A 23941-nucleotide genomic window follows, 5' to 3' on the forward strand; every position below is an offset into this window, starting at 1 on the left:
TCCCTGATTGGCTGAAGAAACCCACTTAGCCAGAAGGCAAAGTGGGTTTCTGGCATTCGTGGGAAGGTGACCCATGTGCAAACATGGGTCACCTTTCAGTTCGTGGTCGGGCAACCGTTTTTTTGTTTTATTCAAGTACGTGGATTATCCCTGGATTTGCCGAGGAGCCTGGACCCCTGGATCTCGTGAGTAGAATTTATTCAACAGGTACCCCTTGGATTCTACTGGAGAAGAGGACCGACCTGCGTGGGAACATAAGGTAAGTATGTATGTATGTGTGTATGTATGTAATAAAATTATACTTTCACGGTGTGTGTGTCTTGTGTTTTTTTGGGTATTTTTTTAGTGGTAGTACTACAGGTACCAGCGGGCCCGTTTTTCCGCCGCATGCTGGTACTTGTGGTTCTCCAAGTACCAGCATGCGGGGGAGGCTTGCTGGGACTTGTAGTACTGCTACTAAAAACAATATCTTTTATTTTACAACAAAGGCTATCAGCCCTCCCATCCGCAGCCCATTGGATGGGGGGGGGACAGCCTCGGGCTTCACCCCATGCCCTTGGGTGGCTGGGGGGGGGACCCCTTGATTGAAGGGGTTCCCACTCCCCCAGGGTACCCCGGCCAGGGGTGACTAGTTGGATTTTTGATGCCACGGCCGCAGGGCACTATATCAAAGTGACCCCTGGCTGTGGCATTATCTGTCCAGCTAGTGGAGCCCGGTGCTGGTTTTAAAAATACGGGGGACCCCTACTCTTTTTGTCCCCCGTATTTTTGGGACCAGGACCAGGCGCAGAGCCCGATGCTGGTTGCTTAAATATGGGGGAACCCCTGTCATTTTTTTCCCCATATTTCTGCAACCAGGATCGGCTCAAAGAGCCCGAGGCTGGTTATGCTTAGGAGGGGGGACCCCACGCATTTTTTTGGGGGATTTTACATTGTTTAATTAAAAATAAAAAAAAAAGAACCCCAGCACGGATCACACAGATCCGGCCGAGATTGATTGTAAAAAAAAACGGCAGTGTTTTGCTAATCACTGCCGTAAAATTAGGTAAAAAAAAACGAATGACATCGACATCGGAAGAAAAGAAAAACACGAATACGACAGCTTAGTAAATCCATCGTAATAAATTCAAAAAGTTGCAGTTTTACACTGTCGATGTCATTCGTGATTGAACTTTGACCTATTTTCGGAAATTACGAATGTTAGTAAATGTACCCCATAGTCTTCTGATGCAAGGTCATGTACGGATGAGATGTACATTATGGGGGGTCATTCCAACCCGTTCGCACGCAGCAGTTTGTCGCTGTGGTGTGAACGGGTCTGGAATGCGCATGCACGGCGGCCGCACTGCGCATGCGCAGCGTTGCCCGGCGACAGGGGTTACCGGGTTATGTCGCGGACAACAAAGAAAACGGTCGCAGAAGATTGACAGAAAGAAGGCATTCCTGGGCATCACCAGACCATTGCCTGCCATTTTCGGGGAGAGGTGAAAAAAAACGCAGGCGTGCCCAGGAGAACGGAGGGCGGATGTTTGATGTCAAAGCGGGCCCCAGCATCGCAGATATCGCCGCACAGGGTAAGTATGTCCAGGGCTGGTCTTGTTCTGCATGACATTTTTTTAACTTAGCAGGGCTGCACAAGCGAGCGTAGCCCTGCTAAGCTAAAATACACCCCCCCATAGGCGTGGACTAGTTGATCGCAGCAGCAGCAAAAAGTTGCTACGTGCGATCAACTGGGAATGACAACCTATAAGCTGTAGGGTTAGTCCACATGTTGCACCTATGTGATGAATCTAACGGCAATCACAAAACTCCCAGGTCTCATCAGTTAGTGTACGGGTCACAGTTATGGGTATCTGGATGATAGATAGACAGTGTCTAGTTATACAGTCTATAAATAGACACCATGGGGTATATTCAGTTAAAGTCGGATCCATTCTGACAATATTAGCGCAGAAAAAGGGACGCCGGACGCAGCTTCCTAAACATACTAATATCTTGAAAAGATGGATAAGGTAACCCAGAGTTTTCCAAATGCCGCCATTACAGTCTGGGTTTTAAGGATATTCATGCTTCAGCCCAGATGGTTAAATCAAATTGACTGAGGTGCTAATTACGTCACCTGGACAACTTTAAAACCTGGACTGTAATGTAGTAATTTGGGAAACCTTGAGGTAACCCATTTCTGGCATCTACACTACCTCTTACTAGACACATTTAAACAAGGAAAATGTCTCAGGGGATAATTTGCTTAATTCTATCTAATTACAGCACCAAGCACTGTGATCTGGATGAAAGTCTGCAACGCCTGCCGTCCATCGCTGCGACCAAACAGCCAAAAAATAAACAAGTGGAAAAAAGTGACAGTTTAAAACCTGACAGAGAGAAGACGTCCCCGCTATATGACAATGCATCACTCCTGGCATATATTGCGGCTGTCACACTCATCACTCCAGAGTATAGCTTTGCAGAATCGCATTAGATTTGATTTTGCCCAAATGTAATAAAAGGACAGGCCTGAGATTTAGCTGTATTACGGAACATTTTGGCTTCTTTATATCATGTCACCTGCGCGGTGCCAAAACCAGTCAGCAAAAAATAGAAAAGTCTGCAGCTTAAAAGTTCAGCTCGGAGCTGCGACAAACTCGGTAAGTGCAATAGGCAGATGACTTTGTTCCATTCCTGCAAGACGACGGCTAATCTGCTGACTTACATTTGTTTTGCCGTTTCGCCGGTGGAGCTGGCTCCTATCGGAGCAGCAGGTGATACTTTGAATTTCAGCTTGGAGGCAGTGGGGAGAAAGGTTAAGATCATAAACGCCAGGTAACCTGAGGATTGCAAGCTGAATTCTTCAGGGCTAAATGCCTCCTTCCGTGTCAGAGAAAAATAATCTGCGGGACTCGCTGAAAGTGACTTTCAATAGGTTATGAAACCAGAACTCATGACCTTGGCCATACCCTCTGCTACTCCTCGGAATGCCTCATGTCATTTTATACAGGAATGCAGGAAAAGAGACAAGGAACAATCACACCATGACAGTCTCCTCTATCGCTGAGGACAATTAAAGCTCTGATACATTTCTTTCTATAAATCTAAATCTGTTCTTGTCTTTTCCAAAAGTCCTATTCAGATCAGCCCCAGGCAACCTGTTGTTGCTCTGGCTACTGAAGAACCACAAGTTCCAGCATGCACTAGTCTTTAATAAGTGTGAACGCAAGTCTACCCCACCATTAAATTTAGAACTTGTGCACTTTGGTTTCTAAAAACTGTCATTTAAATAGGAAATACGAAAACATGCGGCGGTTCAGCTGTTGCCGCCGTTGGCTGGGACTTGTAGTTCCCTAGCAGCTGACCTGCGCCCTACTTCTGCAGCAGTGGTTAGATGCAGGCTTTTCTTGCGGCAACGTACTGATAGATGTTATCTTGTTTCTGCGTTACACTGGATCAGAGAAAGTTTAAATTGAATTATAAATAAATAATTTCCTTCCTGGCACAAAGGTCATTGTGTGATTAAATAATGAAATAGTGCAGCATTCTGCAACAGCCGCGTCCTGTGATTACGCAGTGCGATTTGCAACGGAACGAGCCCTTTGCTCCGTTATTGATAGAGTTGTAGAGACGACAGTAATACAATGAAAAGCTCAGGCATTGGAATACAGTAGCAAAAGTCCAGGATTATATACGTTTCCCACCCAGTCATATACCTCCATTATCTGCCTCTAGACGAGATAATGATCAATAGTACATATGCTGGAACAAATGGGTTTATATGAAAAGGCTTTTCTAGGACCACTCACTGGGGTGAAAGTCATTACACTTAATGCAATGTTTTTAAGCTTTTCCATAGCTCTCCGGAACATACAGTACAAAAAACTCCACATTTCTGTCATTATCAATCCTTCAAGTACTGAAACATCCATGAGAGTCTCTATAGGTTTGATGTATTTATAGTCATAATAAGCACAGCGAGGCTTTCCAGGGTGCTAAAGTAAAAGCCACATTTTCCACAGGCCCTGCCCTGGTATTGCAGACTATTATGAGATAGGTAGCATCTATCCTTGTGTATCAATGCCTATTTCCCTATAGATTGTAAACTTGCGAGCAGGGCCTTCCTACCTTCTATGTCTGTCTGTATTTTGCCCAATTTTGTTCTAGGGGGGGGGGGTCATTCCAACCCGTTAGCACGCAGCGGTTTATCGCTGCGGTGTGAACGGGTCCGGAATGCACATGCGCGGCAGCCGCAATGCGCGTGCGCGATGGGTTACGTCGCGTCAAACGAAGGAAGCGGTCGCAGAGCCGACCGCAAAGAAGATTGACAAGAAGAAGGCATACCTGGGCGGATCCGGACCGTTGGAGACCGTTTTCGGGGTGTGGTGAAAAAAACGCAGGCGTGTCCAGGAGAACGGAGGGCAGATGTCTGACGTCAAAGCCGGCTCCAGCATCGCAGAGATCGTCGCACAGGGTAAGTATGTCCAGGGCTGGTCTACTTCTGCTTGAAATTTTTTTAGCTTAGCAGGGCTGCACAAGCGATCGCACCATGCTAAGCTAAAATACACTCCCCAATAGGCGTGGACTGTTGATCGCAGCAGCAAAAAGTTGCTGGCTGCGATCAACTCGGAATGACCACCCATAACTGTTGTTCTAATTGTAAAGCGCAACGGAATATGCTGCGCTATATAAGAAACTGCTAATAAAAAAATAAATAATAATAAATAGAGGTCAATAGCAAATAGCAACACAGCAGAATGAATTACAGAATTTAAAAAATTGAAGAACATTCATTTTAGGAGTAGTAGAGATTTACGGTGCGATATAATAGACTGTCAATGTTACGGTCGACAATCAACAAGTCGCCACCAAATGGTTGACATGCATTAGGTCGAAAGGAACAAAACGTCGACAGGGTCCAAAGCTCAACATGACAATGGTAAACACAAAAATGATCGACACGTTTTTTTTTTTTTTTTTTGTGGTTGGACAAATCTTGTATATTTCGTGTTATATGACCACCATCAGTACAAACGTCTACCCTCATGAGCTCGCCATGCTTCGGTCAAGGTGGCTTTGCTCTCTGACACACTCTGAGGCCGGATGGCGGGGCCCAGTGGCGGCCTGGGTCTACAATCTCTATTCTCTCCCACTGCTCTGCCCACTACCGCTGGCTGTGCCTGTATAACGACGCAGCCGAGCGGCACATCAGGCAGTGAGAGAGTGGACACTGCTGCAGCCAATTGGATTTCTGCGCCAGGACTGTTCTTTTGCAGTCATCAAGTGTCATCCCAGCAGGCTGAGCGCCATCTCCGCTGGCAACGGAGGCTGAAGGATGTGGCCTTTTACTGGCAATCAAAGCATTGCTGTTTATAAAGGAAGTTCTGAGTCATTTCTTGTAAAACAACTTTCAGATATCACTAGAACATGTTACGCCACCTAGAAGTCATTTTGGAAGTTGAGATGCGAAGTCTCAGTACAGGGGCGTGGTATAAACAATCTACAGGTTTTAGATAGACAGTCAATAGGTTAAAACCATATGCTTGACAGGTAAAAGGGTGACAGTACAAAAGGCCGACATGGAAGTAGTCAACACAAAAAAAAAAGGTTGACTCAAGTTTTTTATGATTTTTGTGTCATTTGGTATGTTTCCTCACCTGTGACCCCCGTTAGTGGTAATGTAGATCCTTGCTGGCTCGCTTCACTAGTCACGCTTTAGCTAAGGTGATTCGCTCCGCTACTGCTGCGCCTAGCCACGTTACTATTCCTAATTGTAGTCCACGTGGACGGTAAACCACGCAAAACTTGGAAACAATGTGAAACCCCCTCCCCCCAAAAAATTGCGTCATCTAGATGTGTGTCGATCATTGCCATGATGACCTTTTATACCCGTCGACCTTTTGCCTGTCGACTTATTGCCTGTCGACCATATGGTGTCGGCCTATTGAGTGTCTATCTATAGTCTGGAACCTAAGTACAAGACATAGGTATATGATAAGCTGGAACACTTCAATTTGTACATTTCATTTTTGAGCCGAGCTGAGTATGTATAATCTCATCAAATAATTTTTAATTAGGTAGATACTCAGGGAAATGCAATAAGACTGAGCAACAAGCTATCTGGTCCGAAGTGTCTGCTCTGCGTCTGTGAGCTGCAAATACTTCTACAATGTTCTAAAACTAAACTTCTATGAAAATCTTTTTTTTTGTGCAAATAGTGGCAAAAAAAAGTTAAAAATTTTGATGCCACTAACATTGTGGCCAATTAAGCAGAGAGCACATCCCGGCGGAAACGCCAAGTTACTGTATCACATCCTGGCGGAAACACCAAGTTACTGTATCACATCCTGGCGGACACACCAAGTTACTGTATCACATCCTGGCGGACACACCAAGTTACTGTATCACATCCTGGCGGAAACGCCAAGTTACTGTATCACATCCTGGCGGAAACGCCAAGTTACTGTATCACATCCTGGCGGAAACGCCAAGTTACTGTATCACATCCTGGCGGAAACGCCAAGTTACTGTATCACATCCTGGCGGAAACGCCAAGTTACTGTATCACATCCTGGCGGAAACACCAAGTTACTGTATCACATCCTGGCGGAAACGCCAAGTTACTGTATCACATCCTGGCGGAAACGCCAAGTTACTGTATCACATCCTGGCGAAAACGCCAAATTACTGTATCACATCCTGGCGGAAACGCCAAGTTACTGTATCACATCCTGGCGGAAACGCCAAGTTACTGTATGACATCACGGCGGAAACGCCAAGTTACTGTATCACATCCTGGCGGACACACCAAGTTACTGTATCACATCCTGGCGGAAATGCCAAGTTACTGTATCACATCCTGGCGGAAACACCAAGTTACTGTATCACATCCTGGCGGAAACGCCAAGTTACTGTATCACATCCTGGCAGAAACGCCAAATTACTGTATCACATCCTGGCGGAAACGCCAAGTTACTGTGTCACATCCTGGTGGAAATGCCAAGTTACTGTATGACATCCTGGCGGAAACGCCAAGTTACTGTATGACATCCTGGCGGAAACACCAAGTTACTGTATGACATCCTGGCGGAAACGCCAAGTTACTGTGTCACATCCTGGCGGAAACGCCAAGTTACTGTATGACATCCTTTGCGGAAACGCCAAGTTACTGTGTCACATCCTGGCGGAAATGCCAAGTTACTGTATCACATCCTGGCGGAAACGACAAGTTACTGTATGACATCCTGGCGGAAATTCCAAGTTAATGTATCACATCCTGGTGGAAAAGCCAAGTTACTGTATCACATCCTGGCGGAAACGCCAAGTAACTGTATGACATCCTGGCGGAAACGTCAAGTTACCGTGTCACATCCTGGCGGAAACGTCAAGAAACTGTGTCACATCCTGGCGGAAATGCCAAGTTACTGACTTACTGTATTACATCCTGGCGGAAACGCCAAGTTACTGTGTCACATCCTGGCGGAAACGCCAGGTTACTGTGTCACATCCTGGCGGAAACGCCAAGTTACTGTATGACATCATGGCGGAAACGTCAAGTTACTGTATTATATCCTGGCGGAAACGCCAAGTTACTGTGTCACATCCTGGCGGAAATGCCAAGTTACTGTGTCACATCCTGGCGGAAATGCCAAGTTACTGTATTACATCCTGGCAGAAACGCCAAGTTACTGTGTCACTTCCTGGCGGAAATGCCAAGTTACTGTATGACATCCTGGCGGAAACGCCAAGTTACTGTATTACATCCTGGCGGAAACGTCAAGTTACTGTATCACATTCTGGCGGAAATGCCAAGTTACTGTGTCACATCCTGGCGGAAACGCCAAGTTACTGTGTCACATCCTGGCGGAAGCGCCAAGTTACTGTGTCACATTCTGGTGGAAAAGCCAAGTTACTGTATCACATCCTGGCGGAAACGCCAAGTTACTGTATCACATCCTGGCGAAAACGCCAAGTTACTGTATCACATCCTGGCGGAAACGCCAAGTTACTGTGTCACATCCTGGCGGAAACGGCAAGTTACTGTGTCACATCCTGGCGGAAACGCCAGGTTACTGTGTCACATCCTGGCGGAAACGCCAAGTTACTGTATGACATCCTGGCAGAAACACCAAGTTACTGTGTCACATCCTGGCGGAAACGCCAAGTTACTGTGTCACATCCTGGCGGAAGCGCCAAGTTACTGTATGACATCCTGGCGGAAACACCAAGTTACTGCATCTTGTGTAACTTCTGCAGTTCCTAAACCCATTGTTGCTGAATTCTGCTGTCTGCTAAGTGCCAAGATAAACATGTCGGCACTTGTTACCCTCTCAGCTCTCTTATCAAATTAGCCTAATAATGTTTGCTGCTACAGTGATTTGATAAAGAAATTGTATTAACTAAACCACGCAAAACTTGGAAACAATGTGAACCCCCCGCCCCAAAAAAAAAAACTTGTGTCATCTAGATGTGTGTCGATCATTGCCATGATGACCTTTTATACCCGTCAACCTTTTGCCTGTCGACTTATTGCCTGTCGACCATATGGTGTCGGCCTATTGAGTGTCTATCTATAGTCTGGAACCTAAGTACAAGACATAGGTATATGATAAGCTGGAACACTTCAATTTGTACATTTCATTTTTGAGCCGAGCTGAGTATGTATAATCTCATCAAATAATTTTTAATTAGGTAGATACTCAGGGAAATGTATCACATCCTGGCGGAAACGCCAAGTTACTGTATCACATCTGCCAAGTTACTGTATCACATCTGCCAAGTTACTGTATCACATCCTGGCGGAAACGCCAAGTTACTGTATCACATCTGCCAAGTTACTGTATCACATCCTGGCGGAAACGCCAAGTTACTGCCTCACATCCTGGCGGAAACGCCAAGTTACTGTATCACATCCTGGCGGAAACGCCAAGTTACTGCCTCACATCCTGGCGGAAATGCCAAGTTACTGTATGACATCCTGGCGGAAACGCCAAGTTACTGTATGACATCCTGGCGGAAACGCCAAGTTACTGTATGACATCCTGGCGGAAACGCCAAGTTACTGCCTCACATCCTGGCGGAAACGCCAAGTTACTGTATGACATCCTGGCGGAAACGCCAAGTTACTGTATGACATCCTGGCGGAAACGCCAAGTTACTGTATGATATCCTGGCGGAAACGCCAAGTTACTGTATGACATCCTGGCGGAAACGCCAAGTTACTGTATGACATCCTGGCGGAAACGCCAAGTTACTGTATGACATCCTGGCGGAAACGCCAAGTTACTGTATCACATCCTGGCGGAAACGCCAAGTTACTGTATCACATCCTGGTGGAAATGCCAAGTTACTGTATGACATCCTGGCGGAAACATCAAGTTAATGTATGACATCCTGGCGGAAACGCCAAGTTACTGTATGACATACTGGCGGAAACGCCAAGTTACTGTATCACATCCTAGCAGAAACGCCAAGTTACTGTATCACATCCTGGTGGAAACGCCAAGTTACTGTATGACATCCTGGCGGAAACGCCAAGTTACTGTGTCACATCCTGGCGGAAACACCAAGTTACTGTGTCACATCCTGGCGGAAACGCCAAGTTACTGTATCACATCCTGGCGGAAATGCCAAGTTACTGTATCATATCCTGGCGGAAACGCCAAGTTACTGTATCACATCCTGGCGGAAACCCCAAGTTACTGTATCACATCCTGCCGGAAACTCCAAGTTACTGCCTCACATTCTGGCGGAAACGCCAACTTACTGTGTCACATCCTGGCGGAAACGCCAAGTTACTGTATCACATCCTGGCGGAAACCCCAAGTTACTGTATCACATCCTGGCGGAAACGCCAAGTTACTGCCTCACATTCTGGCGGAAACGCCAACTTACTGTGTCACATCCTGGAAGAAATGGCAAGTTACTGTATAACATCCTGGCGGAAACGCCAAGTTACTGTATGACATCCTGGCAGAAACGCCAAGTTACTGTATCACATTCTGGCGGAAACGCCAAGTTACTGTGTCACATCCTGGCGGAAACGCCAAGTTACTGTATGACATCCTTTGCGGAAACGCCAAGTTACTGTATCACATCCTGGCGGAAACGCCAAGTTACTGTATCACATTCTGGCGGAAACGCCAAGTTACTGTATCACATCCTGGCGGAAACGCCAAGTTACTGTATCACATTCTGGCGGAAATGCCTAGTTACTGTGTCACATCCTGGCGGAAACGCCAAGTTACTGTATCACATCCTGGCGTAAACGCCAAGTTACTGCCCACATTCTGGCGGAAACACCAACTTACTGTGTCACATCCTGGCGGAAACGGCAAGTTACTGTATAACATCCTGGCGGAAACGCTAAGTTACTGTATGACATCCTGGCAGAAACGCCAAGTTACTGTATGACATCCTGGCAGAAACGCCAAGTTACTGTATCACATTCTGGCGGAAACGCCAAGTTACTGTATCACATCCTGGTGGAAACACCAAGTTACTGCATTTTGTGTAACTTCTGCAGTTCCTAAACCCATTGTTGCTGAATTCTGCTGTCTGCTAAGTGCCAAGATAAACATGTCGGCACTTACCCTCTCAGCTCTCTTATCAAATTAGCCTAATAATGTTTGCTGCTACAGTGATTTGATAAAGAAATTGTATTAACTTTGCATTTGGCTTTTGGAGAACAAATATAAATGTAGTTTTCACACTGCAACAAAACTAAAGCCAAATAGCTGAACTAGGGCACATTCTACAAAGTATCAAATAATAAATCATATCTGGGCACTACGCACAGTATAAGGAAAACTCTCACTTTAGTCAAATCAGGTTTTTGTTAATGACATTGGGGGTCATTCCGAGTTGTTCGCTCTGTATTTTTTTTCGCAACGGAGCGAATAGTCGCCAATGCGCATGCGCAATGTCCGCAGTGCAACTGCGCCAAGTAAATTTGCTATGCAGTTAGGTATTTTACTCACGGCATTACAAGGTTTTTTCTTCGTTCTGGTGATCGTAATGTGATTGACAGGAAGTGGGTGTTTCTGGGCGGAAACAGGCCGTTTTATGGGAGTGTGTGAAAAAATGCTACCGTTTCTGGGAAAAACGCGGGAGTGGCTGGAGAAACGGAGGAGTGTCTGGGCGAACGCTGGGTGTGTTTGTGACGTCAAACCAGGAACGAAACTGACTGAACTGATCGCAGTGGCAGAGTAAGTCTGGAGCTACTCAGAAACTGCACAGAGAAGTCTTTTCGCAATATTGCGAATCTTTCATTCGCAATTTTGATAAGCTAAGATTCACTCCCAGTAGGCGGCGGCTTAGCGTGTGCAAAGCTGCTAAAAGCAGCTTGCGAGCGAACAACTCGGAATGACCCCCTATGTGACTGATTCTGCGTCGTGTGCTGCAGTCGTGTCTGCGATTTATGCTAATGTCGCCACAAAGCCCTTCCATGGTGTAAAGCCGTGCATCCGGATGTTCAAGGACTGAGACACCCACAGTCAGACATTGGAATAATGCTTTATGCGTGTTTAGCTGCACTGTCGAAACCTGCATCTGTCCTATGTCTTTTTAGCCGCCCCCCTGTTACCTCCCAGTCACCGTTCAGGAACACCCCATACATTTCTGTTACTGTGTGTCTAAATCTGTACTGCGACTCTGTACATACAAAAGCAGGACGCATATGCGGTGTGAATAAGATGAATGTGACTTATACATATCGCACATTTGCGTGAATATCAGCATAGCGTCTGACACAGAAGCAGGCCCATATGTGACTGTGGGGGTATTCAATTAGTGCAGGTTTTTTTTTGCCTAGGTGAAACAATGGCACTTATCGCTATTTTTAGGGCAAATGGGGATCCCCCTATTCAATTGTAGGGCTGTTTTTCTGCCTAGGCGAAAAATGCGACAGGGGTGGAAAACATGTTGATCGGCAAATCCATGTGTTTTCTGATGAAAACGAGGGCCGTTTTCACCAATTTTGAGGCATTTTTTCGTCAATGCCTTCTCACTTAAAAAAAAAAAACAACGTGAAAAGGCATTGGCGAAAATGCCTTTAAAACAGGTGGAAACGGCCTGCAATTGAATAGACAGGGGAGAGAATTCAATAGCTCCGAATTCTAAGCTAATTGAATACGCCCATGTGTCTAAGGCCGAATTCAGTTGCTGGTGAATCCCTTCACCCGGCTGAACCAGCACGACAATATCCGCATTGCACGGCAGCCCGATCTTGCACAAAAAGTGTTCACTGCCCCACACTGCAAGAACTTTTGTGTGAATCTAGCATTCTTCCGGCTGGGTGAAGGGTGCAAGATGAGGTGCCATTGCCAGTGTTTAAATGCTGCGGCAACAGCAATTCATACACTTAGCCGCCAATTGAATTCCCCCTAAGTGCTTTGTATAAAACCCAATCTCAGTGCCTCTGCCTGATACTTTAGCAGTATCTCGAGTTTAATGTATTTTTAAATGACTTCAGTATGCTACAAAATGAATAAAAGCTGCACATATTTATTTATTTCTGTCTGCCAGTCGATTAGCTGTTTTATTTCAGGACTATTTCACGGTTGTTTTTGTTTATGTATTTGCATTAAATTATTTTCACACTTTGTACTGAAATTTAAATCAGATTGTCTCTATCTGAATTACTTTCATAAACAGCTCTTTGAAGTCGTTTATTGTTTTGGCATGCCCATGTAATGCTGTCCAGAATTAAAATTATATATATATATATATATATATATATATATGTATGTACGTACGATCCATTAGGCCAGAAGGAATGGTGTCGCCTCTTCCTGCGCACCAGCCCCATCAGGAAAGTCACGGTGCATATACGTTTCTCCGTGGCGTTATGTAAAGGTCACATGTACCTGATTCACCAACTCCAAAATCAAGTTTTACTGTCTGTTATTTAACAATGAAATTGACTTATGAAGTTCAAGCTGTGTCTCTCCTTACGCTGGTTACTGCGCCATCAAAATGATTATTGTCAATTTCCTGATGCTATCACGCACCGGGGCGAGCACAGATTCAGCTCCAAAAACCCCATTTCAGCAGTAAGTAAGGAAATAAATCTATAACAAGACACAGGCTTTGAAATTATTAGCTTTTTCTTTTAGTAATTCTGGTGAGTGCTCCACATAGGATATCAGTGCTCTGAAAGCAACGCTGTACGCTTACACAGAACCCAGTGATTGTGCAAGTGCTGGGGAACGGACGATACACATACAGTATCCACAAAAGGTACCAATAATATTAGCAATTCAGATTTTCCTTACTTAGGGATTTTCCTTACATAAGAATCAAAAGACGCACCCGGAATATTTTTTCTTTTATCTGTTTTTTTTTTATGTATGAGACCACAATATGGTGTCCCTGATCCTTGGTGCAATTCCCAGCACCCATATCGGTGAGATGTATAGACGGACAGATGGCAGTGAGGGAAACGTCACATGAAAAAGAGGTTTGCGGCGGAACAGGAGAGAAGCTCCACAATTATCTATTCTGCACCGTATCTGTACGTCTGCATGTGGAGGAAGTTACAGCTCAGGAATGGAACAGGCGTGGCGACCACTTCATTCCGCTGTGTGCTAGGTATGAGGTAGGACTGCGGACAGCTGAGGAACAATTCTGCTGGTGAAACATGTTTTGGGCCACATGAGGAACAAGGTGACTTTTTTACTGAGCATGTTTGTTTGCTCAATTCTAGATATCATAGATGTTGATAGATAGATAGATAGATAGATAGATAGATAGATAGATAGATAGATAGATAGATAGATAGATATTAAATAAATGGATATATAGATAGATATGAAATAGATAGATATGAGATAGATAGATAGATATTAAATAAATGGATATATAGATAGATATGAAATAGATAGATATGAGATAGATAGATAGATAGATAGATAGATAGATAGATAGATAGATAGATAGATAGATAGATAGATATTAAATAGATGGATATATAGATAGATATGAAATAAATGGATATGAGATAGATAGATAGATAGATAGATAGATAGATAGATAGATAGAAAGATAGATAGATAGATAGATAGATAGATAGATAGATAGATAGATAGATAGATAGATATTAAATAAATGGATATATAGATAGATATGAAATAGATAGATATTAGATAGATAGATAGATAGATAGATAGATAGATAGATAGATAGATAGATATTAAATAGATGGATATATAGATAGATATGAAATAAATGGATATGAGATAGATAGATAGATAGATAGATAGATAGATAGATAGATAGATAGATAGATAGATAGATAGATAGATAGATAGATAGATAGATAGATGTTATGAAGCTGGATCTGATGCATTAGGTGGAGAAAATAAAAAAACTTGAATTTATTTTTCAGAACACGGTTTCTTTATCTGTAAATGCTGACATGCACTAAAATGCAGATTAATGTAATATTACAGACCTCGATGAAGATCGTAAAGCAGTGATTTTCAACCTTTTTTAACTCGCGGCACACCAAACAATATTTTAAAATTGCCAAGGCGCACCATCAGTTCTCCATGGGGGAAAAAAAAACACACACATTGGCCCTCACAGTAAAAAAATAATCCACACATACATTGGCCTACACAGAAAAAAATATCACACTGCTCCCCATATAAATCCTATTAAATTATTCACTTTGTTCTCCCCATAAATCCTTTTGTTCCCCACATAAATCCTATTGCTCCACACAGGAGAAATAAGATAACTAATATTAGCCCCTATCTATCAGCTGTTGTCCTCCCTCTCCCTCAGTTGTTCGTAGTGGAGAGCAAATACTGAGCAGCGGGTGGTCGGGCAGGAGTGGATGTGGTGGGCAGGGAAAGTTTTGTATGCGGGTGGGAACTGGAAGATGTGTATGCAGGCGGGTGGGCTGGCTGGTGAGACGTGGTGGCTGTGACCTATGATGTCACACTGACGCGTCTTCAAGGCATAGGTCACGACCGGGGCACGATTAATCCTCTAAGTAGAGCCCGGGCCAACAGGTTGCTCTGAAGGTGCAGGAAGCGTCTCTGACTCCGCGGCACACCTTGCAACTGGTCGCGGCACACTAGTGTGCCACGGCACACTGGTTGAAAAAGCCTGTCGTAAAGGGTCAGAAACCCGGTGACTTTGAGCGGAATGTATTTGTAAACGAAGGGTAGTCCGATTTTGTTAGCGTTCTTTCCAGAATTGCGTTCTGCGTCATGTTGCCGGAATTGCACGCTGTGATTTAAGGGTTGTAGCTCAGCGAAGAAGACATCACAGAGCAGGTCTCTCTTGCTGCAGAAATTCCTCTTTCTCAGCAGCGTGGAGAATTTACATTGCAGTGAGCAGATTGTTACATATCGCAGGTCAACGCCTTAATACAGAGGTTCTCAAACTCGGTCCTCGGGGGCCCACACAGTGCATGTTTTGCAGGTCTCCTCACAGAATCGCAAGTGAAATAATTAGCTCCACCTGTGGACCTTTTAAAATGTGTCAGTGAGTAATTAATACACCTGTGCACCTGCTGGGTTACCTGCAAAACATGCACTGTGTGGGCCCACGAGGACCGAGTTTGAGAACCTCTGCCTTAATAGATAGATGGATAGATAGATAGATAGATAGATAGATAGATAGATAGATAGATAGATAGATAGATAGATAGATAGATAGACAGATAGATAGATAGATAGATAGATAGATAGATAGATAGATAGATAGATAGATATGAAATAGATATACTGACAGATAGATAGATAGATAGATAGATAGATAGATAGATAGATAGATATGAAATAGATGGATACATAGATAGATATGAAATAGATGGATATGAGATAGATAGATAGATAGATAGATAGATAGATAGATAGATAGATATGAAATGGATATGAGATAGATAGATAGATAGATAGATAGATAGATAGATAGATAGATAGATAGATAGAAAATAGATGGACAGATAGATAGTTCTGAAATAGATATACTGACTAACTGACAAATCGATAGGATAGATAAGATAGATAAGATAGACAGATATAAAGTTTATACAAAGGACTAACATTGTCATTATGCTTTGTTTATATAGCACCAACATATTCAGTGGCACTGTACAGAGAAGGTATAACAGAATATTGTGATAAAGCCATAGCAGCTGCCTATGTGTGAGCAGGGCCGTCTTTTCATATGGGCTCAAAGGGCTCTTGCCCAAAGGCCCCAGGAGTATAAGGGCCCTAGGCTGATAGCTGAGGGTCTCCTCTTTCCAGGGGTTCCAGATTTTTGAAAATCGTCCCTGGGGAACAGGAGATATCCGCCTTGAAAACAGTGGTCCCCATCCAAGCCTGTTAATTGGTGTTCCCAGCCAGATATCTCGGCTCCTGTCTGACTTAGAGTTTTTCTGAGGATATTCTCCAAAAGCTGGGACTCTCCCCTTTTGCTGGACACTGGCAGATTGTCTCTACTATGCCCAGAACCAGAGATATCAGCCTTCAAGCAGCGGGTTCCTGCTCCAGCTCCGCACGCCTAATATGCAGTTTTATATTTTCGTCAGTGGATTGCTCTGGCTCCTGAACTCTGATACCCAAGTCCCCAGTACCTCCTGAAAGGTGTCCCCCAGAATCTCCTGAAAGGTGTCCCCAGTACCTCCTGAATGGTGTCCCCAGAACCTCCTGAAAGGTGTCCCCAGTACCTCCTGAAAGGTGTCCCCAGAACCTCCTGAAAGGTTTCCCCAGAACCTCCTGAAAGGTGTCCCCAGTACCTCCTGAAAGGTGTCCCCAGAACCTCCTGAAAGGTGTCCCCAGTACCTCCTGAAAGGTGAGACTCTCTAATTTTTTATCCCATTTAAAGCTAATAAATATATTTTCAGGAACTGGAGATATCTGCAGTCAAGCAAGCTGCCTTCCCACCGGAAAATGATAAATATTAAGCCCATTCCACTATCTACCCCTCCCCTACGTATTAAACATCCCCTACCACCCAGGAAGTCATGTACCAGGGCTTCTTTATTCAGCCTAATGCCCCCTTCTACAGTTTAGCCCCATCTGTGCAGTAAAGGAGTGATTAGCAGAAGTTATTTCTCCAGGTCCTACATGCTGAGAGGAAGATAGAGCACCCCCTACCGCCCGCGGGACATTAAAGCTGCCGCTGATAGCACCCACCACCCTTATCGCTGGAGGATGGGTAGGGGCCCCAGTGCATTGCTGTGCCCAGGGGCCTACACTGCTGTTAATACGGCTCTGTGTGTGAGCCTTGGGCTACATTGATCTGAGTTACCTGCGGGCTGGTTGGTAAGAGGACACATCAGTAATGTTTGTTATTTCAATGTCAGGATTTTTTACCATGCAGCACATTACACCCATCTCCTGCTATGTCCATTGATTAGTGATGTGCCAGGTAATGATTACCTACAAATGACTGGATAGGCTGGGCACACGGGTGGTCCTGTATGGAGGGACGCCTACAGTTCAGAACTCTAATTAATGTCAATTAAATATTTATCCATTACCCTGTGAGAACGTGAGAGAAGCAATACCTATATCTGATTCATCCTTCATTTGAATGTATTCCTATAGAAGGTGTCAGGAGTTCTAGAAATGTGTAATCAGAGGGTGATTCATCTCATCACCAAATCGCCAATTTTCATTTTTGAACCATGTGTTAAATAGTCAAAACAACCGTATAGTCCCTCCTTAAAAATCAGGACGCAGAGTTCAAAAATCAGAGCATTGTCCTCTAGACCAATGGTTTCCAAACTCGGTCCTCTTGGACCCCCAACAGGTCATGTTTTCCAGGTCATCCGACAGGAGCACAGGTGTACTCATTACTCACTGACACATTTTAAAATATGCACAGGTGGAGAAATTTATTTCACTTGTGATTCTGTGGGGAGACCTGGAAAACATGAACTGTTGGGAGGAACAAGTTCTAGGCCTCCATGAATCTTTGACATCCTACTTGCTGCACATACATCTCCATTTGTACTTATCTGAACTAGTTACCAGCCCGTCAAAATGACGGAACAATATCTCAGTAATGTCAGTGGCGGCAGCTGTGTGTGCCCGAACGAAGCAACACTTGATTTGCCCAGTCTGGCGCCATCTAGTGGCCGCTGGCATGCACAACTCTTGAATTCCCCCACAGAGTTGAGGAGCAGCGTTAGCCTTTTATTATATAGGATCATTTAGAATAAATCTTATGTGGTCCCCTATTCTTCTATTAATCCATTTACCCATTCCGCAGAGTTTTTATTTCTGTACTATATTGCAGCATGCGTAGGAAAGCTGTGTTTTGCTAGTTGAGTACAGTAGGAGAGCCTGATACTTGTCTGGGAACCAGTGCTCTAGACCTTCAAAGTTGATTACCGTAGATTGATAAATCCAGCTTTACGGCCTGATCCATAGTTGCGCCCTAATACATTCGCAGCTGCAATTCCGTATGCACATACTGTGCAAACATATGCAAATGTTTCAGCCGGCGGAATGTGTATTGAGACACCTACCGGGGACTTTGCTAACCTCGGCAACTGCGTACAAAGACGCAGCACGTTCACAGATCCTTCAATAATCGTGTAACCCTATGGTCACGCAGGATGGACACGTGTAGCCATCTTTAATGCATATGGGATCGCGGCACACCCTGAAAATGCCCATGGCGTGCCTGCATTTTTCCCGCCACTCCCCGTTATTTTCCACAAACGGTCCCTTCCTGTCAATCACTTTGAGAATGAATCGTCACTGTGAGTGACTACAGTAATCGACATTGACCAATGCATGCGCAATACGATTAAGATGCAAGCGCAGTCCGCCGTCAATTGCTCAAATGCAAAAATATCGGCATAGAGTACAACTATGGATCAGGCCCCTATTAACTATATAATGCAGAGAACGGTCAGTGTGCGCAGATCTGGTCATTAGAACTACAGTACAAAGGACTTGATAGATGTTTGTAAGTAAAGCAAAAAAGCAAGTACAGATGGAGCCTCGGTCATCTAGGCTTCTCTGCTGCCCCTAGGTGCACCAAGGCTTATTAGCATAAACCCTTCATCTATTGTTCTCAGCTGCAATACAATACAGAGAGAACAATACAGCAGGGGATTAAGGGGGCTTTTAGCAGCAGTGCAAACGCTAGGCCGCCGCCCTCTGGGAGTGAATCTTAGCTTAGCAGAAGTGCGAACGAAAGGATCGCAGCGCTGCTACAAAAAAAAGATTGTGCAGTTTCTGAGCAGCTCCAGACTTACTCCCAGCTGTTTAGTTCCTGTTTTGACGTCACAAACACGCCCTGCGTTCGGCCAGCCACTCCCCCGTTTCCCTAGTCACGCCTGCGTTTGTATCTGACACGCCTGCGTTTTTCAGCACACACCCGGAAAACGGTCAGTTACCTCCCAGAAACACCCACTTCCTGTCAATCACTCACCGATCATCAGAGCAACAGAAAAGCGTCGCTAAACCTTGTGTGAAACTGCATTGGATTTTGTGAAAGTACATTGCGCGTGCGCGCCATACGCATGCGCAGAAGTGCCGATTTTTTTCCCAGATCGCTGCGCTGCGAACAACGGCAGCTATCGATCAACTCGGAATGACCCCCTAAGTCCGACTGCACTGGCTCAATTAATCCTAGTAAAAGGGATAGATGAGGAGGGCTCCATCTGTAACTTTTGGCTGGGGAAAAAACATGTTGCCATGCACAGGGAGCAAATACATTTATGTTTTCTGTGCAGGGTAAATACTGGCTGCTTTTGCATGTAGCCCGCAAATGTTGGACAGCTTTATTTTTACACTGCAGTTTAGATTTCAGCTTGAACACACCCCACCCAAATCTAACTCTCTCTGCACATGTTACATATGCCCCCCCCCCCCCCCCCCCTGCATTGCAGCATGGTTTTGCCCAGTTGTTTGCTAATTTGCTTTACTTACAAACATGAATCAGGATCCAATGTGAAAATCTCTCTGCGGGTTTTTGCCCCGGATGCCAAAAAATGTGGCGTATACTAGCAACTATTTATTGTATTACTATATATTCGTTTATAGTGTTGAATACATGCTCTGATCCGTATAATGCTACCTGGCTAACAAGCTGTAACATAAACGCAAGCTGCCTGTAATGAACACGATTTTGAGTCTATCGTGATCTCATTCATGTGCTGCTATCAACAACCCCCAATTTATTTAGTGTAAGAAGTGTGTGCATCAGTATTTGTGATATTGCAGAAATTGGACATTTCAGTAGAAAAATGCTGTCACTTTATTGAGCAATATATGTATTTATCTTCAAATACTCTTATGGATTAGAAAAGGAAAACATTACAAATCCGTCTCGATTTTTGTATAACCTCTAGTCTTTTTTTTTTCTCTATAAGGAAACTAACGGAAATGTCAGCAAATTAGCAATCTGTTAAATTACACACACAGCTATTAAATATACATTATATTAAACAGATCTTTAAAAATGTTGTGTATAAAGAACATTACATTCTTTCTTTTTTTTTTTACATTTATGCATATATTTTATTGCTCCCTAATTCAATATTTATTAACAACCAGATTATATAAATAGAAATAAATAAAAAGAAAAAAGCCATGAAGCAAAAAAGATATATTTTTTACAAGCAATATTTGAAAACAATTCACTATTTTATTTATAGCCATCCCTCAAAATGAGAGATGGAGAAATGTCCGTTTTGTAGTTCTACCTTGGTTTCGATGACTATTGTATGACACAAAGTTTGTTGTCCTCGAAGAAAGTGAAAAATAGAAGAAGTCTTGCCCTGGATACCTTCCTGTAGAGTTGCTGGAATGGTTCGTCTCGACATCCAAATTAAAGTCTTCACCAGTCAGAGACAGTAGAAAGGGTTTTTCTCGTGCTGTTTCCATAATTCCATGTTTGCTGGTTAAACATCATTGTGTACGCAAACGACCTCAGTACATGACCTCAGATGCGGGGACGTTCTCAGAGCTGGCAAACAGAGAAACAGCATGAGAAAAAGCTCTTCTTGAACCATTTCACCAAACACTACACAGTCATTATTACCCAAGTCAACTCATCATAAACTACATGGTCATTACTATCCAAGTTAACTCAAACTCTATATATCATCATTACATCCTAACTCAACTCACCAAAGACTATGTAGTCATTACTACCCAAGTTGAGTCTTCAAAAACTAAAGGTCATTAATACCCAAGTCAATTCACCAATACTACACAGTCATTACTATCCAAGTCAAGTCAAAACTATACGTCATTACTACCTAAGGCTACTCAAAGACTACATGGCCATTACTACCAAAGCCAACTCAAGGACTGATAATGGTCATAATTATCTAAGTCAGCTCACTACACGATCATTACCATCCAAGTGAACTCATCAAAGACTACATGGTCATTACTACCTAAGTCAACCCAAAGACTACATGGTTGTTACTACCCGAGCCAACTCAAAGGGGGATATTCAATTGTTTGATAAGTCGGTTGGGGGTCTGTTTTTTCCTGTCTATTAGATAGGAAAAACAGACACCCAACTGACTTTTCAAACAACTGAATACCGCCCATAGACTGAAAATGGTCATTACTACCAAAGTCAACCCATAAACTACATGGTCATTACAACACAAGTCAACCCAAATACTATATAGTCATTACCACCAAAAGACTGATAATGGTAATTACTACACAAGTCAACTTACCAAATACTACATGGTGGTCATTACTACCCAAGTCAACCCAAAAACGACATGGCCATTACTACCCAAGTCAACTCAAAGACTACATGGTCATTACTAAACAAGTAAACTCAAGGGGGTCAATTTACTAAGATAGTTCTATTTAAGATGGGATGTTGCTCATAGGTACCAATCAGATTCCAGGTATTATCTTCTAGAAGGTACTAAATAAATGAGAAATAGAATCCGATTGGTTGCTATGGGCAACATCCCATCTTAAATAGAACTCCCATCTTAGTAAATTTACCCCAAGGACTGAAAATGGTCATTATTACCCAAGTCAACTTACCAAAGACATGTCATTACTACCCAAGCCGAATGAAAGACTAAAGAAATGGTAATTACTACCCAAGTCAACTTACCAAGAACTACATGGTCATTACTACCCAAGTCAACTTACCAAGGACTACATGGTCATTACTAACCAAGTCAAGTCATTAATATCTACACGGTCATTACTACCAGGGTTAGTTGAAAAACAGACTGCACGGTTAATACAACCGGAGTCAGTTGAACAAAGATTACATGATTTTTATTATCGATTTCAGCTGAACAAAGAACTAGATAGTTATTACTACTGCTGTGAGTAGGATGGTTATTACTAATAGAGCCCATTGAACAAAGAAAGGAGAGGTATTATTACCAGAGCCAGTTGGCCAAGGACTACACAGTCATTACTACTGCAGTCAACTGCTCAAAGACTAGATGGTTATTAGCCAGAAGTCTGTCTTACATTTGTTTACTTCTGGTTTTTAATGTGTTCATTAAGTTTTCTAACTTTCCCAGTTTACTATGACTGTATCTTGAAAAAAAGGCTTCTTCACAATAAGTGAACAGTTGTCAATGGAGAAGCTGCAAATTTAGGTTACCAACTACACATTTACCTTGATTTGTAATTATCCATCCAATAATTGGACAGAAAGCATACAAACTGGGATGTTACATTTGGAAATAATAATGGGCACAACATAATATACCATATGTTAGTAAAATGTACCCATTCCTACGCAAACGTTAGGTCCTTCCTTAATTCCTTAATTATCAATAGTGACTACACAGGCTGTAGATTCACAGCTCACGTTGGGTAACTGGCACAGCGTATTGGGGTATAAATGGTTACGGTGCCAGATAACGATACTATCAAAGTTGACAGGGCCATTACCAGTCATGGTGTACAATATAACTGGAAGGATTATCACTAGTGGCCGGTGTTTGTCCTCATCTTCTTCCGAGAACACCAATAGTTTCCAATAATGGCGGAAAGTGATCTGGCTGCTCTTAGAAATGAATAATTTCTCAACTACAAAGTAATTTACAACCATCCAAGACAACAGGAGTGAATGACTTAATGGGCTCTAGGGAAATCTCATGTTATTAAGCAGTTGTGTATAATCAGAAACTTTATTGGGTGGAAGATCTTAAGTGAGGGAAGAAAACGCTTACAATGTGGAGCACTCACCAAGACAGCAAACAGTGATCAGGACACTGCTGTTGGCTGCCCAACATTAACTGACGCTGCGTTATCAAGTATCCAGTGAAAGCGTAGGGGCTGAAACAGAGGGAAGAGATGAAGGTGAAGTGTAGTTCAAACAAAATGCATCGTTGGGGGTCATTGACTTAAATAAATTAACTGCATCTTAAACCGTAGCAACCAGACATTGTGTAATGTGCACTAATCAATGCTGATTGGTTGAAATGGAGTAACTGCACATTTATACTTTATTACTAAATAATGCAAAGTAAAAAGCTGTGGCAAGTAGTGCCAGTAAGTTATATACTTCTAAACATTGTTCATTCCCTACAAAATATTATTATACAACAAAGATATCAGAAGTCCCACCATGAGCTCCCTGTAAGGTAATCGTATATACAGTCAGTGAATAATTTATTGACTCTTATTACCTACAGTATAGGTTATATTATGTCACATAACAGAATGGTCCTTGTGCAATCACAGAATACAGTAGGAATAAAGATGAACGTCACATTTAGCCTAAACCATCATTAAACCAATTTGCGGATGACCTTTACAAATTCTTACGGGAATTTTGTTTTATCTCTGAATGTCTCTGTATTACGGTGGTAAGGAATCTGTAAAAAATTTATTTTGGAATAAATATTACTTTTCTTTTCAGATGTCTCACACTAACAAAAGATGCATCATGAAATATCTTCATGATCTCTATGTAGCTTTACACATCAGAGAGGCCTATTATGGTTGAACGGGAGATAACTACACGAACT

The 23941-nt window shown here is 43.2% G+C and overlaps 1 protein-coding gene across 8 annotated transcripts in view; it reads right to left on the minus strand.

Moving 5' to 3' along the window:
* The window catches only part of PCDH11X (protocadherin 11 X-linked), a 1521665-nt gene that overhangs the window by 1206423 nt on the left and 291301 nt on the right, over positions 1 to 23941 (minus strand). The window contains exons 4-5 of one of the 8 annotated variants that reach the window (XM_063938381.1): positions 23157 to 23246; positions 20218 to 20931 (exon numbers count right to left, since the gene is read on the minus strand). The exons of the other annotated variants lie outside the window; for them this stretch is intronic. Of the exons in view, the coding sequence (XP_063794451.1) occupies positions 23175 to 23246 (72 nt within the window). The 3' untranslated portion in view covers positions 20218 to 20931; positions 23157 to 23174. Of the gene's footprint in view, positions 1 to 20217; positions 20932 to 23156; positions 23247 to 23941 lie in introns of those variants that run through there. 8 annotated transcript variants of the gene reach the window in all.

This window comes from Pseudophryne corroboree, chromosome 8 (genome assembly GCF_028390025.1).
Source record: "Pseudophryne corroboree isolate aPseCor3 chromosome 8, aPseCor3.hap2, whole genome shotgun sequence".
In the NCBI taxonomy this organism is placed as follows: domain Eukaryota; kingdom Metazoa; phylum Chordata; class Amphibia; order Anura; family Myobatrachidae; genus Pseudophryne; species Pseudophryne corroboree.